Below are 18,402 nucleotides of genomic sequence, written 5' to 3' on the forward strand. Positions count from 1 at the left end.
ATTTATTTCATCTCATTCCACCAGCAGCCATGTTTGTGGAACAAGGTAGGCCCCGTATCCTGGGCGCCCTCTCCCTGGGAAGAACAGTAACCTGTGCTCTGCCTATTGTTCCATTCTCTCTTGATCCAGGTGCAGCTCAGACAGTTTGCATTGTATGATGCCAGCTGAGGGACCCAAGTGGTGGGGCGACAATGTCAGTCACAGCACCCCCCATGTGGGGGTAGGGGTGTCTCAGCTCCATCAGGAAAGCTCACCTGGGTTAGCAGGCTTGGAGCATAAATAAAATGGGGCAGCAACTGGGGAAAACAGGACTTGCTTTAGAATGACTGGGAACTTCCTCTAGTTTATTCACAAGCTGCAGTCAAGTCACTGATTTCATTCCCCAGGTTCTCTTTGTCCATTGGCCAAACGCTGCTGCCTGAGGCTCTCCTGCTTTTTCCTGACTGGCATCCCCTCCCTGCTCAGTGACCTCTTAATGATGGATGGAAAGACCTAAGACATTGTGGATGGCTAATACTCAAATCACTATTTCACTTTGTAATAGCATACATGAATATCTGTGAGTTTATTTGCTTAAATGTCTGTCCTCTCCACTAAACCAAAAATTCTGTGAGGTCAGGGACTCTTTCTAGCTCACTATGAAAGTGCTGGACGCTGGCCCAATACCTGCCACGTGGAGGTGCTCCACCGTTAGTTAAACACATGGATGGGGTGCTCACCCATAAATCCAGCGGTTTGCTGAGCACAGCCACAAGCTGCAATCTTCGGTGTGCATGACCTCATTTTATCCATCCTCCACGACTCTCAGAATGTTACTGTCCATCCCCATTTTACAGATATGGAAACAGAGGCTCCAAGAAGCCATGGTCCCACAGCTGGTCAGTGGTGACTCCGGGGATTAAAAGCTCACCTGCCTGGTCCCAGGCCCTGGGGTTTTATTCCACCAACCTGGCCTCACCTATGAGCAGTCAAGACTCTGGGGCAGAAATGCCGGAAGTCGCTGACGGCTTTTGGCTCAATCACAGGATGTCATATTTTGCCCCAGGGTAAGAGGGACGTTGACTCTCTTCTTGGATTTGTTTTGGTAAATGAGCTTAGACCTACACGACAGAACTGGACCCTTCCAGCACGTAAGCCAGTCCAGGGAGGCTTTTCTAAGCCTTCCCAGAAACACGAAGCTAGCTCAGCCGCCCCAGAGCCCTCTTTGCCTTGCCCAGTGGCCCTTACTTCCATCACCTGCACTTTGAAGGTCCTTTTCACATGGAACTCCTCCCAGTCGTCGGACCAGTTAGACCCCCAGCCTCACCTCTGGAATTATTCGATGTCTTTTCTTCCTTGAGACGCTGAGCTTCTTATGGGTGGAACGGTGACTGTCTTGTTCATTACTGTCACCTCAGGACCTAGCAGGGTCTGGAAGGTACAAGTTGCTTATTTGATGAATCAATGTTTGCTGAACAAATGAATGCCACGCTTGTACCTACCTCCAGCCCCCGCACATTTGTGTCCCCTGCCTGGGCCACCATACTTGCTGGTGCGCAGTACAGCACTGTGGTTGAGAACCTGGAGCCAGACTGCCTGGGTTTGAGCCCAGGCTCTGCTAACTTATTAGCTGTGTGACCTTAGACAAGTTACTCGATATCTCTGTGCTTGTTTTCTCATTTGTAAAATGCCACTAAAAATAGTATGTCATTCACGGGTTAAAGAAAATACATGTAGTACCTAATTCATTGATTGAAGAAATAAAAAGTGCTTAGCATGGAAACCAGCATATTTCTCCCATTCATTCCTGGGTCAGGTCAAGCCAGCCTTCCCCTTAGCCATTACTTCCTACTGCTCTGTACCATTTTGATTCTAGGACAAAAGTCATTTCCACCTATAGTTTCAAGTTTCTGAGAATAGGTATCCTGTCTGCTTTGTCTGCTGCTCCATATTCGCAGACTCTGGGAAGGAGTGGACTCAAATACTCCTTAACGCGCTGAGGAGAAATTAGGCATCAAGTGGGAAAGCTGGCCTGAACTCACTTTTCCAGGGGTAATCCACAAGTAGAGACATGAAAATGGACTTACTCAATTTTTCTTAGATTAAGAAGCTCACTAACAAAAACCTTCGGTTTTATGTTGAAACTCCACAGTTAAGCTTAAGATGGTTACAAAATATAACGGGAGAATTGCCTTAGGGAGGCATGAAGGGTGAAATGCTAGGGCGGAAACTGTTAGTGAAATAATTAAAATAAAATAGCTATTTTATAGTAATTTAAAAAATGGAGGTTAGAGAACTTTCTGTTTTGCATGTTTTTTCAGAAACCTGGACTCTAGATCATGACTTCATTCCTCTTTCAATTTGACAAATATTCACAAGTCTGAGTTTGAAAGAGAATAAAAGCTCAGAATCTAAGCCAGGTCTCCAACACCTGGAGGCCCGTGAATCTAGGGATACACGTAAGTCTCTGACTGAGCACATTCCAGGTACTGGGGCGTCGTGGGCCGAATGTCAAGCCTTCTCTGGAGACCCCAGAGAAGGTAACGTGTTGCTGAAACTTGTAAAATGAAATCTCTCAGAAATTCCTCAATGAAAAAAAGCAACATATAATGACCTTGATTCGGACAAAAATGTGTTTCCAAGAAAACCAAAATTAAAAAAGCCTCTGAATAACTGAAACCTTAGAAACAGAGGGTAAGTCCATGGTGAAAACCTCCCCCTTCTAACCTCGAGGGTACAATCGCGTCTGCAATTGACGACTGCAGGCTACTCTGCGAAAACAGACTATCCAACTCCGCAGGTTCTAGACAAGCCATTTATTTGAAATGCCAACTATATGTAGGATAAAGTCAGTGTTACATGCTTATCGGTAACAGTAGAAAAATAGAACCAGTGAAAACCTTTGTACAATTGTAATGATACTCAAAAGAGAAATGTATCGTTTTATAATGCTTCACACAGACCAATTCAAGTTTGGAGGTACCTAAATAAAAATACTATATATTTCTTTAAAAACCATTATGTACAATTGAAGCGTAAACAAGTTTTACAAAGTACTGGTTATGCAGGTTGTAGAAAACACTTGCATAGGACATGGAATCAGTTTAAGAAAAATTTCTGAGCCTTTAGCACTGAAGGCACTTGACTTTAGACCAGTAACAGCACAACCACAAGAAATGCAGTGCTGCAGAAGCGCCACCTCTCTGATGTGGCGCCCACAGCGTGTGGCGTTCAGGAACCTTTCAGCCGCCCTGTCTAAGAGCAGGATTCCAGACCACCTGCCCAAGGAACCCAGATACAGTCTCGAGCAGGTACCTGAAGCTTCCAGAGCTCATCTTGTCTTAGACAGAACCCACGTAAACACACGAACACCAGAGGTTATTTTCAAGACACACACTTGCCAATCATCTTTCTATAGAAACAGCCACAGAATTATAATATTCAGAATATGGAAGACTGACACACAGTCTGAGGATTTTATAGAGGAAAAAAATCAAGACTTAATACAACAATTACATAACAGCTATTGCCATTTATCAGATAAAAAGACAACTGAACATTCATAAAACATTGTTCATACAACAGTGTTAATGGAAAATAGTAAAATACCTTTTAGCGTGTGATGGTAACTCTTTTAGTAAGGTTGTCTGTAATGAGGTTTCAAAGTAATTACTTAGTAGACGAAGTAAACCATTGCAGAACAGGGAATAGCACCCATCACTGCTGCTTTAATAGTAACTTTCAACACAAAGTTGAAAGTCAACTAAATAATTTTCTAAAAGTCTAATAGACATTTCCCTTTGAGTTCAGTCCTAAGATAAAAACATGAATGCCTTAGAATTGCAAAACAAGTATCTTACAAGTGTTTCATGAAACACGTTTTCTCCTAAAAGGTGGATTGAACATTAAGAAAACACATACATTGCTGAGTAGTTACTAAGAAATGTTAATCCTTCACCTCGAGGTCAGCTTTGAACCCCACCACTCTTGCCGCATATGCTGTTCCTCTCAATTCAAACGAACAAGTATTGCCCATTGCTAAAACTTGAACAACTCAAAAGAAAACCCAATTAAAGGATAGCAATGGTAATAAAGTTTTTGAGGAACCAAAAACAAGAATTAGGTGAAGTTTCAGAGTTCTACAAAAAAACTCAAACAAAAGGAAGTCATTAAACATCCTTAAAATCTAATTGGTTATCAAAATGTCAGGAGGGCTTAGGTCTAGGGGAACGTGCTAGAAAAGCTAAAGGGGCATGTGAGAAAGGGTATGGTATGTGGGAAATTCAAACCACCATTTTTCAGGAATAATTTTTGCCTTTGCATGCTGCTACCTTTTTCCCTTAGGAGTCACAGGTAACTTTGAACTTCAATGATTGATCAAAATCACAAAAGTAAAAGAAAACTATAAGAACACCAGCATCTTGAGGAAAGGCGGACCTTCTCTTTCCGATTCAGGACCTAAAAGGTAGTTCTCTAACCTCAACAAGGAGGGCACCGAAGGTGGCGATTGTCTGACGGCCTGATTGTCTGGGGGCCCGAGACACGATCTGGCATTCTGAGATGTGGTTCTCATGGAATTTCTAAACCAAGCAAAATGTCAGGTCTTGTGGCCTAAATTGTATATTATACATTTCTTTTTTCTGAGCGCAATCTTACTCAGACTTCACATTTATCTTAGAACATCATTAAAAGATTTTAATGCTTAGTAAGCATTGAAAAAGATTGAATAGATGGGTTCAAAAGCCAGAGGCACAGAGCTATTCAACCTACCCTATTAACCATACTTCACAAGACACATTGAAAGTCGGCTAACACCTACCTTAACACACACAAAGCCACATGTTTACCTTCTGAAAGTCACATGGGTCAACAGTCCCATAGGTTAAAGCAAGTTTCTCTCTATACACACAGTTTAGCCAGGTAAGCTACTAAATAACTCAAAGCAAACTTCACAAATTAAATAAAACTATGAACAGTGGCCACTTATTTTTATACTTACACTCTGGGGTCATGAAAGAATATTTAGGAAATTTTCAGAAAAAATGAATGTGTGGCATCAATAGCTCTTGTCTAACGTTTGTAAAAAAAAAAACACAGGTCAGAGATGAGAAAGTTTCCCCCCCACCCAAATTAGCTCTACGCACTCTTATTTGCAGTACCAGCACATTACAGTCTGAATTCAGAATAGAAATGTAAAACTGTATCAAAATAATTCATGTCAACACAGGTATATAAACACACATTAAGGAATCTCATGGAATTAACAGTTTTTGCTTCTGACAGAGAGACAGACTGAGATTGGCTTCAAAAGACACCACCAGCTATTATAAAGAGTCAAACCTCCTAAAAATGAGAACGGAGTCCTATGTGTTTCTATTTTTAAAAAAGGGAGCCTGGGAGGCGATGCGGCGCCGACCTTCCAGCAGATCAGTGAGCTCTGGGAGACCTGGGGCTGCGTGCCCGGCCTCTGCAGCGCAGACTCGTCAGGCAGCAGCACCAGCGGCAGCGCGTGCCGGTGTGCAGATACACTGACGCGGGTCCCACCCTGGAGACGATCGAGACTATCTACTGCTAGGAGTTTTTAAAATGTCAGATTATTCCTGAGTGTATATCCACAGGGTAAAGTAGGAAAAGACTGTAAGAAAAACTACCATTTCGGGAGAAATCAGAGTTGTTGACACCCAATAGAAACCTATAGACTGCAAAGTGCATGTGATTCATTTCTCTGGTAGCTTGTAAAGGCTCCCTCGCCCTGCATAGCTTTAGAGTGTGAGTGACTCAGTTTTATATATACATACATACATGGAAGAGAGGCTCCCAAGCATCCTTCACACGAGGGAAGATGCAAAAAGTCTCTTTTCTTCTAAGTGCTACGGCTGTGTGTATGTGTCTGTAAAAATACAAAGTGAATGCTCAAATAATGTTGAAGTGATTTAAAAACTCAAATACGAATATATTTACATTGCAGAGTAAGAAAAAAACAGTCCTTAGCTCACACATTGCCCTTCCAAGGGAGAGGATCTTAAAAAAATCCCATGTGCTCAGTGGTTCAGTAAAATCCCAAACCAGCGTTCCCAGTGGAGTTCAAGTAGGACATGTAGTGTTTCACTGAAAAAGAATAGTTTCTCTTTTTTGGTGACAAAGCATTATGCATTATACAACAACTTTATAGGACACCATAATTCAGACACACTTTAAAAAACATTTAAAAGAAAACACGCTTACAAACACCAAATGACATCCGTAAGACTGAAGCCCTTTTGTTTTTTTGTTTTTGTTTTTTCCCCACAGAGAGCAAGACAACTGAAGGCAGCAGCAGTCATTTCCCCATCTCAGCTGGAGTCAACGCTCAGAACCAGGAAACCCAGAGTGCTGCCTCTAAGTTACTTCCTGATGTCCCCGGCTTTGATCGCAAGAAATCCGATCTCTTGAGAAGCTCATCTCTTTTCCTCTAACCCACACCACCAGAGTTTGCAGTGATTCTGAGAGCGTCCACTCTGTGAAGACAGCAACAGTTGTCAGCCTGGGCACAAAAGGCTTTTCTCCTTCCTGTTTTTAATGAACCAGCAAACTTCAGGATCCTGATTGGACTCCGCTGGAGCAATGAAGACCAGCTCCCAAGACTTATTAAAAAAGAATGACAACAGACTTATAGAGATTGAGCAGGAAGATTTCTGAACCAAAACAATTATTGAAAAGAGAGGAGCATTTTGATGTGCTGTTCTTTGGAATTTCTATAATTAAAAAATAAACACAGAACTATTTCATAAGAAAATACATCTTAATGTGCAATCTAATGCACATGGAAATTGGTAGATGAACGGTAAAATGCAAAAAGTATGAAAATACAGTCCTTTAAATGTGGCAATAAAGTTTAACATACTGGTATAAAATCAATAGATAAAATAAATGTACAAGTGCAAAAAAAAAAATCCATCATTTGTAAGGAGAAAAAAAGTGCCAGCTTGCTTGTCCTTAAAAATGCTTCCCCACAGAACTGTTCAAACACAAAACAGACAGATGCAGCATTCAAAATAACCCTCTTAGCATGCCACGTCTAATAAATGTGTATATACAAAACCAGAATAAAACCATGTGAAACTGAGTTATCAGCTGGCATCAATCAACTGGTCTCTAAGTTGTTGGGTTACATCAAAAACGGGATGTTTCACATCTCAGGCACAGACGACTTGGGGGTTGAGCTCAGAGAGCAGACTTTTTGTAGAGGAAGTCTGGTTTGCTAGGTGACCTCCTTCCTCTGCTTAGCGAATCTTCCCTTTCCAAATCCGTATTTCGCTGAGCTCCAGGGCCCAGGGACTCGCTGTCTGCTAGTCTTCTACCGGATCTCTCTTCTGGAGCTTCTGAGCTACATGCAGAATGTGAAGGTCTGTTAGGAATCAGCCCAAAAGTCAAGTCAGTTTCTACTGCTGTCCGTCCCCTGACGTGGGCTGGACCAGTGCCAGCATTTTCTGGGGCTGCCAGAGGACAGTCTGACCGCTGGGGAGGTTGTTCAATGACATCCAGGTGTATCGGCTCGTTCTTCTGTCTGTGCGGCTGCCCGTTAGGGGAAAGTGGATATTCTTTCCTAGCTTCTTCCTGCTTTTTAGGAGACGTCTGGCTAGGCAGGTAGGCTGACTTTAAGCCACTCGGTGATGCCTTATTGTGGCTATACAAATCGGGACCAAAAAATCCACCTTGCGAAGGGGAAGGGGTGCGTCTGCCAGGGGCAGGAGTAGAGGGTCTGCAAGCAGCGTTTGTGAAGTCATAGAAGCCTGGGTATTCCTGCTGAGTTTCTCGGGCATCTGTTTTCTGCTCTAGTGTGTGTTTCTTCCGAGACGTGTGTGTGTGCCTCTGCGGAATGCACGACACATGCTGGGGAGGCCCTGGCCCTCCTTCAGACACTGATTGGCTTAATTCTGTGTCTGCAGCCAGTTCTGGAAGCCGCCTGTCCTTGAGTGACAGTGTGGACACACCCATGGCGATATCTGGCATTAGGTCGTTTAGCACAGGCTGTGTACACTGCAAACAGCAACAAGAGGAGGAGGATTAGACGAGAAGGGCCCATGACTCCCTCTTTGTAAAAATGATGTCCACTGATTTTGTTTCCTCATTATAAAACTAATACATGCTTGTTTAAGAATGAGAAAGATACAACTATGAAGGTAAAAAATAAACCAAAAACGAACCCCTAACCTTCCCTACTGAGATAGCCATTCGTTATTAACATTTTGAGGGGTTTTTTCTTTTTCTTTGCACATATATGAATTTTCACAAAATTTTGCGCATATATAATTGTCACTAAATTGTCTCCGAGATTACTGTTTCAATTACTGCGTAATATTCCACTGTATCAATGAGCTGTAACTTACTTAACCATTCTCCCACTACTGGACATTAAGGTTGTTTCTAATTTTTCATTATTATAATATAATGAAGACTGCAATGAACATACAAATAAAGTACCTTTAAGGGGAGTTTTATTTAAAATGTAAACTAGCAGAACTTTTATAATTGTAGAAAATTTGGTTTATCAAACACTATCAACCTTTGTTGTTTCTTCATTTGGGCAGGGGGAACACAGCAGGGGGAATGGGGAGAAGGGTTTGAGGTGAGGGAGGATCACAATTTGACTAAGTTGTACATTAGTCCCTAGATGCCGAAAAGCTCCATTTTACGAAGATTCCCTGAACTAATATATGTATCTTTTGTTTCTCTCTATATTGAATGCTACTGATAGTGGGAGACTGAGCAGGAAGACTTACAAATCACGATTTTGTTTCCCCCAAATGTGTTATGTGAAACAGAAATTCAACCTCTAATGCAGTGCAAAATCAAGCAAAGAACTTCACACTTAATTTACGAGCTGCTGGTGCTAGTACTTTGGCTGCCGAGCAAGTGCTCTGACCACGGCTTGCCAGACACACAGCAGGCGTGAGGACTAGTTTTCTGAATGGGGAGCCTTGTGCCACTGTTCCTGATGGGACTCCTCCTGCCTCATCAAAGCATTCGGCAGGACAGATGCCAGACACGTGCTAGAACAGAGCTAGGACGGTGGGAATAGCCATGTGTGTAGCCCAGTAACCCCACTCTTCCCAACACCTGCAAAAGGAACATAAAGATAAGGCAGGCTCTCGACTACTCCTTCCATATACATCTCTGGTCTCTCTTCTCTGTCCTTTTTCACTGCCTGACACTCTTTTCCATACCCCTCAAGTCTATGCTGTCAGCTTGTTAGTAACACTTCTGGGCACTGCTGAGTCCCACTAGGGCTCTTGGGGCTTCTAATAGTGCAGATTTCCCATCTTAGGTAAGTTACTGAATGCTGGCTAGCTTACCACTTGTTTCTCAGATGCTACTGTTGCCGAGGCGGCGGCGGCGGCCACCGTCTGTCTCCCCAGTCCTGCGGTGTTGGTACAATCAGGTGCTCCTGCTTTAACTCCTGGCACATAGACTGGAGGGGGGCCGGCTTTAGGAGCCGTTCTGGAGTGAAACAGCGAATGATTACAGGGGTAAGAAAAGGAACGTGAAGGATGCTGAGTGGGCGGTCTTTGTTTCCAGCCGGCTTTGAGTTGATTGTGGATAGGGGTAGCTGGGGGGTGGTATGGGGGTGGTGGCGGGGGCAGGGGCGGGTGGAAGGCCACAAAAGAGTCCAGATCTGTAAACATGGTTTCTGCAGTGGGGGTGCTGTTAACTCGACATCTCCCAGACTGTCTCATTGTCAAGAGCGGACTTTCATCCCCAAAACGTTCATCAGGAAAGAACTTGTGAGGATTCTAAGAAAGATTAAAAAAAAAAAGACATTAACAGATTTCCTAGATGAAAATCTACAGGCTGACAGAGTTAAGTGAGGACCTAAGAAAACAAGAATATAAGGCACAACATATTTTTCTAGGCTGGAAGTCTCCAAGAAAAAAATTACCTTAATAATATCACGAAAGAATAGACTGTAGCCTACCATACAAAAAGAGCTGCTTAACTGAACATTCCGGCGAGCAGGTCAGTAATCTCTTGCAGGATTATGTGGTAATGCAAAAAAGGAAATAAAACCTAGTTCAAATATATCTTTGCTAAGAAAATAAAATTACAATCAAATACCAAAAGAAGAAAAGGCATAAAAGTGAAAATCCTCCTAGAACTTTCTGAAACATCTGTACACTCTCACTCTGAATAAAAACTATAAAATACTACTCGTTGCCTATTATATAGTTATAAGTTTGATTAACATTTTGATAAACATTATAAGGGAATATTTGAATTATAAAACCATTGTTTCCCCAAAACTAAGACCTAGCCAGAAGATCAGCTCTAACATGTCTTTTGGAGCAAAAATTAATATAATCAAGAAACGACACACGAAGGGCCTGCTGCCTTGCCGAAGAACCACGCACCATGCCTCCCTTTGAAGACTCAGGCTAACGGGGTCTGGAGTCAGTGGCCAGAAAATTAAATCTCTCGACCAGATGAAATTACATTTTATTTTAGGCTCTGACTCAGTAGCCATGAGCAGACTACAGTAGACCCCCTTGTCTATAGTTTCATTTTCCATGGTTTCAGTTACCCGTGGTCAACCAAGGTCCAAAAATACTGCATGGAAAATTCCAGAAATAAACAATTTATAAGTTTTAAATTGTGAGCCATTCTGAGCAGCATGATGAAATGTCACGTCATCCCTCTCTGTCCTTCCTGCGACTGAATCATCCCTTTGTCCAGTGTCTCTGTGCTGTATGTACAATAAAATATTCTGAGAGACCACATTCACATAACTTGTATTACAGTACTGTATATTATAATTGTTTTATTTTACTATTTGTTATTGTTGTTAATCTCTTACTGTGCCTAATTTATAAATTAAACTTTGTCGTAAGGAAGTATGTGTGGGAAAAAACAGTATGTGTAAGGTTCTGTACTATCCATAGTTTCAGGCATCCACTGGGAATCTTGGAACGTTGATGGGGTGGGGCTACCGTACTTTATAAATTCTATCTTCATTGAAAAATCAATGCCATTGCTTTGGTACCTAATAATTACTAGAAATGAGTTTTTCCTGCTAATTAAAAAAAAACAGCACTACTTTCTTGATTCCTTGTTATAGGGTTTGAACCATGATGCAAAACATTTCTTGTACTAAAGGGGAGGAGGGAGGAAAAAGTGGGGCAACTGGAAGATCTGTAAGTATGGTAGTGGCCCAAACCAGAAATTAGTGACCAAACCAGGGAGAGAGAATAACAGAGGGTCAGAATTTCCTACTTCCTCTTTCAGCAGTTGGACATACACATCATGAACTTTTAGGAGTCACCATTTAATGTTTATTACATACAAGAGACATAGTTGCTTTACATATAGTGCCTCTTATCTTCACAATCCATCGGACACATAAGGAAACTGATGCTCAGAGTGGTTACGTAACTAACTGGTAAGCAGCAGAGCCAGGATGTAAGCCCAGTTCTTACCCCAGAGCCTGTGCCATACCCACTCTACCACACTCCACCATCCTCTCAAGAATCTCCCATGCACTGGAGGCAGCGGAAGAGCATGTTTTAAGAAAAAGACGCATGCTATGAGGGCTCCTGGGATATCTAAAATATTGCCTGAAAAACAACCATGGCTCCCTAGTTTAAAGAGCTTCACACCGTTCCCCACCTGCAAGAGCTCTGCAGCAGCATCTGCGAGACCAAACTCTCTCAGCACCCGAATCTGAATTTCATAGCTGACTGTGGCGCCTTCCCCACAGTTAAGCGCATAGGCCCTCTGCACCTGCTCAGTGTGTCGGAGCTCCTGCAGACGTCTGACCATGTCTTTCAAAATGAGGAGCCGAGGAACTGCAAGAAGAGAAACAGTCTGTAGGCAAAATACCTGAGCTACACAAAAGACCACCCACTGAGCACAAGAAAAAAAACACACCGTGTGTTCCACATCAGAATCTTCTTATAAATTTTTGATATTTTAATTTCCCAGAAACTTAGTAACGTATATGTTTTTAATTATTTTTTAAGGTTTTAAAATTTTACTGTGCCCAAAAGGCTCTGGGTAATACCAAACAGCTCCTGGGCTGTATTATTAGTTTACAGCATAAGTAAAACTTTACTTGCATATGTTCTCTTCTGAATCTTAGGATATTTCATTTGTCTTTAAAATACATTCACTCTTTTATTCAAATAATTTCTGAGTCCTGACTAGGCACCAGGGATGGTGGAAGATTAAATTATGCTGCTATTCATAGTATTAACTCAAGCTGATAAAAACTGTGCTAATTACCAAAGCTTCAAAATCTGCACAAATGAGCTACAGAAATATTTTTCTTGATATTGTTATCCAATATATACTGTAAATGAACATGTAGTGGACAAATCCGAGGCCATAACTCATCAGACATTAGTTCCAGAAGAAACTGTATGTGTTCAATTAAAAGTTGTCATTATGTCTTTTATTTATCCTTAATTGAAACATTTCTAAGCAGACAATGAATGGTGCTATTTCCAATAATGTTATAATTTGCTGACTTTCTTTTCTTTTTTTTTTTGAAACTTGCAATGGTAACTAGCAAGAGCTATAAATTTCTGAGCCCCAGATCACTGTTGATTTTCTTACCTTAGAAACTGACATAAGAGCCCTTTGGATAAAGCTAACATTAACCGATGTTCAGAAGTCTTTGGACACGAGTTACACCTCTACCCACGGCCACTTTCCTCAGAGTTGTAAGACATAAGGCTACATTACAGTAAAATTCACAAAGCAGATCTGGGGAAACTGGATCTCTAGGACACCAACAGTGATCACATTTTGGTTTATAATATTCTTCCCAAAGCGTCTTATACCGTGATAAACACCCTACAGTGATGAAAAATCTGAATTCCTCTACACCAGTGGTTCTCAACAGGAGGCGGTTTTGCCCCACAGTGTATATCTGGCAATGCAGAAAGAAACATAAAAATGTTTCCCAAAAGCTGTTGCAAAGAGGCGCATGTGCGTGCATGCTATAGGCACCTAGCGAGTCCAGGCCAGGAAGGCTGCTGAATACCCTACAGTGACAGAACGCCCCACAACAAAGAATTACCCATCTCTAAATGTCAACAGGGCCGAGGGTGGGAAACCCTGGGCTAAACTGAAAAACTGTAAACTTGCTACTGTAAAAGGAAATACAAAACAAAAAACGTACCTTGTAAGTATTTATTCTTTGAGAACGATGCATAATGGGTATTGGAATGTGCAGAGAATTAGCATATATAAAGGGACTACAAAAAAGATCCGTTATTTAATATAAATGCCTAAAACAAGGTTACTGCCTTACCCGGGATTTCATTGGCCACCACCGAGGGAGGGCTTGACTGGTTACTGCTGATCTGCTGATGGCTGATCATGTGACAGCACTGCGGTACGGCGTTACTGACCATGTAAAGTGTGTCTGGCACGTTGGACATTCTAACCATTCGCAAACGCACCAGATCTGTTTGTTCCACCATCATCTCATCTAGTACTGACTGAAAGAACAATTCAGTATTAACAGAATTAATTTATCTCTGTTAAATCACATTTGGAGAAAGATTACTACCCTCAGCATATAAAAAGGGAATTTACTTTACTGTTTCCAGTGTATGAAGTTTACAATTAGTGGTTTCAAGGAGAAAGTATCCCTACCTCGTTAATTTTTAAAAGATTTTTTTTTTAATAACTTTGAAAATAAATGATCATCTTCTGAAGAGTTTCCTTTTAATTAAAGTATTTGAAATTTGAAGGGGGATATGAAATTAATTACATAAAGTTACCATAAATTAAGAAAACACTGTATACATGGGCTGAATATCAGATCAAAAAAGAAATGCTCAAAAGACAAAATACTAATACTGGTATTAATTCAACAGACCTATAAATAAGTCCGTTGTTAAAATCAGTTTCACCAAATCACAGAATGGTCAAAATGACCTAACATGTAAACATTTTCCACATTTACTGGAAGCAATTCACTACTTACACACAGGTACAGCTGTCTGAGAAACAGGAACGTTCCAGGAGGACTACTGATTAGCTTACTTTGTGAGACAGCAGAATGGAGGGCAGGTCTAGTGTGTCACAGACCTTTTACCGCCAAACGACACCTTTTGCAAAGGTCTCTTGGCGGCTTCAGTGACTTTAAGTATTGAATTTATTTCAGAAAGACCAGATACAACCATTCTGCTTTCCCCTCTATGTTTTAGAACTATTAAAAATGTCAACTACTCGATCAAACGGTAGATTATCAACCCACTCAATAAAATAAACTTCTCACAAATCCCTTTATATGTCTTAAGTTAGGAACTCTGACAACAAAAATGAGAATTTTAAGGTGACTTAATTCTATACCCAAACACACATTTTTCTGCCTGTTAATTTATTTCATCAAGCGTAATGGTGATTTCTGACTTTCAAAGACTGTCAGTTGCTCAAAAGGCCACCCAAAAGTTCTTATGGCTGAATACATCTAATAAAAATTACAGTATTTCATTTTTACACCACCATACTTTCTTGGAGAGTTATAATATACATAATGCCAACTAGTTACTTAACAGGCCTGAAATTTTGTCTTAGTTTGTATACTTATGCTAAAACTAAGCACAATTTCCACAATCAGCCATTAGAGACATGTTAAAGAAATCGCGGCATTTCTTTAGTTTATGAAGGATGACAAAGTGTGTGTAATCTTCTTTCAGAACATTTTCCCCATCTTGAAGGTCACAAAATACTGACAGCTATTTTCAGTAAAATGAAACCTTTTTTTCAAGTTGACATTTTATAAGGCAACTAAGATAATAAAAATGTAAAATGCAATATAACATGAGCTAACTTAGAAAAGCATGCTTGATAATTAAGCATTTCAAAAAACTATTCTGTTGAGTAGTCGATCTATAATTTATTTTTTCACTTTCCCTATTATTGGACATTTAGATTATTTCCAAATATTTACACAATGTCAGAATATTTTTGTGCTCAGTTTGTAATAAAATAGTCTAAAATTTTAAAATGGTGTTCATTACCTTTGCTTCCTCCACATAGGGAGAGAACAGTCGAGGACGAACATATATTCCAGCATTTTTTTGCCGTAACCAGGCGTTTGACTTTCCACCTTCCGACGTAGGAAGCATATCTGATGGGGGAGTACTAATCAAGCCTCTTTTCATCTTGAAAAAAAATTATTTTTTACATAAACTAGAGGTTTGTATAGCACTACAATACTACTAAGATAATAAAAATAATTATATCTGTAAATCATTTGTATAAAAATTTAGGCATATATGTGCAATTTTACAATATTTCAAATGTTTAATAATACTTAAAGGATTCAGCAATAAAAAAGTGGTACAATTTCCCATTTTTCTCTAAACAGAGGAACGTTTTTTAAAACAAGAGCTATATTAATCAAAAATATAATGAACTGGACTTTCAGAGCTCAATGAACACCAATTTTTATTTTTTCCCTTAGTCATCTAGGAACTGATTCCACCCCCACTCAACCCTTTTTCCCCAAAGACAAAACAAGAACTACAGGGCCCAGATCTGCAGGACAAAGATACAGGCTGTGTGGAGGGCGCTTCGAAGCTGGGACTAAAAGGGCAGGTGGCCTTGGCCCCCACCCCCCACCCATTTCACAGCCTGTGACCATGAACGTCACCTTTGACCTGGGCCTCACTTGAAGGGTTCTTAGATGGCCCTGGAAATGAGACATTGCACAACTAACTAAATGTGGTGGCCCTGTTGTTTCTGCATCTCTGCTAAGAGAATATAAATCAAGTCCCTACAGCGTATAAAGTGGTTGTGAGGATTAAATGAAGGTAATGCAGTTTTAAGCACTTGGCACAGTACTTAGCACACACAGAGAGCATAACCATTAAGAGCCATTATTAGCAAACTTTTACTGAGTACTGATTATGTATTAGGCATGGAATTAAGAGCAGCGACAGACATTTTCTAAGTCTACTAAATCAAAGTTCTAAAATATTTTTCTAAACCAAATTCAGGGTTCAATTTGGTTTGAGCCCCCGAGTTTAAACAAAACCAAACATTGCTTCTCCAATATTATTCTTATTAAATACAATAAATGTCTAATTGCTACATTAGTTAAAATTATTTTTAACTAAAAGACAGCATTAGATAGTATTTAGAAAACAGAGAAAAAACTTATAACTCTAATCTATTACAATAATGTTGCTATATTTTCTTCCTTTTTTCAAATGAATTTTAATATAACTATATTCTAGAATACATAAAATATATTTTGTATTCTTCTAAAATTATACCCATTATTAGCATTTTCCATGTTGCTATATTAGTTGTTATAACTATTGTTAAGAGCAGCAAAATATTCTGTTGAGGAATTGTACTATAACTTACTTTATTTTCCATTCTTAGATATTTAGGCTATTTCCAAATATTTAATGACAATGCTACCAATGTAGCAGTTATACGTCCCATAGCTATGGGACAGTAATAACATTTCAAAAATTACTGACTTAATAGGTGAAAAATGATAACTTACTGTTTTATTTTACTTTCTTTGGTGTATGTGTGATTAGTAGTGAAGACTGAACGTTTTTCTCATTAGAGATTCCATAAATATTTAACTGTTTTCTTCTAGTTTTTCCATGTTTCAATTTAATATTTAATTCTTCAATCTAACAGGGATTCATTTTTGTGTGCAAGTGAAATAAATGAGGTTTAAACTTTAAACAAATTTCCACTCATCAGATAGCAGAGAACCACAGTGAGATTTGTGATAGTTCACTCATTATGTTTAATTCTTATATTAATTAGTATCTTTTTCTGGGCTATTTTGTCTTGCTTGTTATGCTAGCACCACAGATTAAATACTAGAGTTTTAAAATATGTTTTACATTCTGGAATAGTTACCCCTCCTTAACTATGTTCTTTTTAGAGAACTTAAAAAAGATTCTTACCACTTATTTTCCCAGATGACTTCTATAATGTTTCTGTGCAGTTGAAAGAAACTATTGTTTACAGCATTACATTAAAGTTATAAGTCAATGTATGAGGAATATCTATAGTATTTATTTTTCCCATCTATTAATTTGAGCAATTCTATTAGCTTTAAAAATTTCTTTAAAAAATTATAAAAGTAATATGATCAGCTCCATTAATTTTTAACTGAAATACAATTATAAGACTCATTCATCCTTTTTACAATGAACCATTCTCCCTTTGTCCTGCTTTCTGATTTATTGCTGTTTTTGAAGAGTCTCCAAAGGTAATTTCTACCCTTTCTTTTTCTAATAAGAATATACTAAATCTATACTGATAAATGGCTGAATTTACTCCTTAGAAGCTATCCTCCTGCAAAAGTAAGACTGATACACCCACTCAGCTCTCATCCATCGTGCCATGTGCCAGATACTGGGGATACAATACAGTACAAAACAAACATCTGTCTCTGACCTCATGGAATTTACAATTTCCCAAACTCTATTAGTAGTAAAAATTATTTACAATGAAAAACAGGTAAGTCTATACATTTTAGTGCATTTTCTTTTCATGAAAGGGATAAATGAAGAGAAAACTTACTGCGTCACTTAGGATTTCACTGTTTATAGGTAAGATGTGGTCAATTCGCACAAAAGGTAAGAGAGAAGAAAGGATCTCTCTAAGCTCTTCAATGTCCAGGTCTCGTCTTTTCACACCTCTTTTGTTCACACTATGAGCAGTGCCACTCAGTAAGTTTGGCTCTATGAGACAGAAAATGAAAAGTCCCCAACCAAATCCAAATTTTCAGAGAAAGGCTTTCTTTCTTCTCTAGTATACTTTCAGCACCATTCTTCATACTTAGGCACATTTGCTTTAAAAACGGTTACAAATTTTACATCTTAAGAAGTGTACCTAATAGAGATGTTCTTGGACAGAGAAAAAAGCATGGTGTCAACAGTATAATAACATTCTTTTATGACTGTTCTGCACTAAAGAATAAAGGATTCTTTTCCATATACTAACTCAAAGGCAAGATGATGATCTATTAAAATCTAGTTAGACCCACGGCTTTTTCTTAGGCTTTCTCACTTTTGTGACCAGTTTTTAGTATAATAAGGACACTGCAGGGCAAACACTATTTCTAGTCACTGTAGGTTATCAGTATGCTTAGTAGGCATACTGACATGCCTAATAAGAATTTAACAAGATATTAACAGCAATTTAACAAGATATTAATCACCTAGTATCTAACAGCAAAATAAAGTACACTCTATTTAACTTTAAGATTTTTATGATAGTCTCCTAAATTTCCACACTATGGGAATGTTACTAGATATAAGTGAACCCTTTGATCTCCGACATATATTTCCATCATCCACAGCAGAGAATAAAGATTTTCTTTATTGGATATTAGTGAACAGGGAAGATTTGAAGTATATATATACTTATGATACTGAAGTGGGGAAAACTTACATA

At 39.3% G+C, this 18,402-nt stretch overlaps 1 protein-coding gene across 2 annotated transcripts in view; it reads right to left on the reverse strand.

Moving 5' to 3' along the window:
- Positions 1-2,782: 2,782 nt before the first annotated feature.
- The window catches only part of BTBD7 (BTB domain containing 7), a 76,386-nt gene continuing 60,766 nt past the window's right edge, over positions 2,783-18,402 (reverse strand). Inside the window, exons 6-11 of one of the 2 annotated variants that reach the window (XM_081047913.1) lie at positions 17,527-17,687; positions 14,988-15,131; positions 13,268-13,457; positions 11,620-11,798; positions 9,315-9,752; positions 2,783-7,998 (exon numbers count right to left, since the gene is read on the reverse strand). In XM_081047913.1, coding sequence (XP_080904039.1) covers positions 7,183-7,998; positions 9,315-9,752; positions 11,620-11,798; positions 13,268-13,457; positions 14,988-15,131; positions 17,527-17,687 — 1,928 coding nt within the window. In that variant the 3' untranslated portion in view covers positions 2,783-7,182. Of the gene's footprint in view, positions 7,999-9,314; positions 9,753-11,619; positions 11,799-13,267; positions 13,458-14,987; positions 15,132-17,526; positions 17,688-18,402 lie in introns of those variants that run through there. The other variant, XR_013993307.1, reaches the window with a different exon arrangement.

This window comes from Rhinolophus hipposideros, assembly GCF_964194185.1.
Source record: "Rhinolophus hipposideros genome assembly, chromosome: 5".
In the NCBI taxonomy this organism is placed as follows: domain Eukaryota; kingdom Metazoa; phylum Chordata; class Mammalia; order Chiroptera; family Rhinolophidae; genus Rhinolophus; species Rhinolophus hipposideros.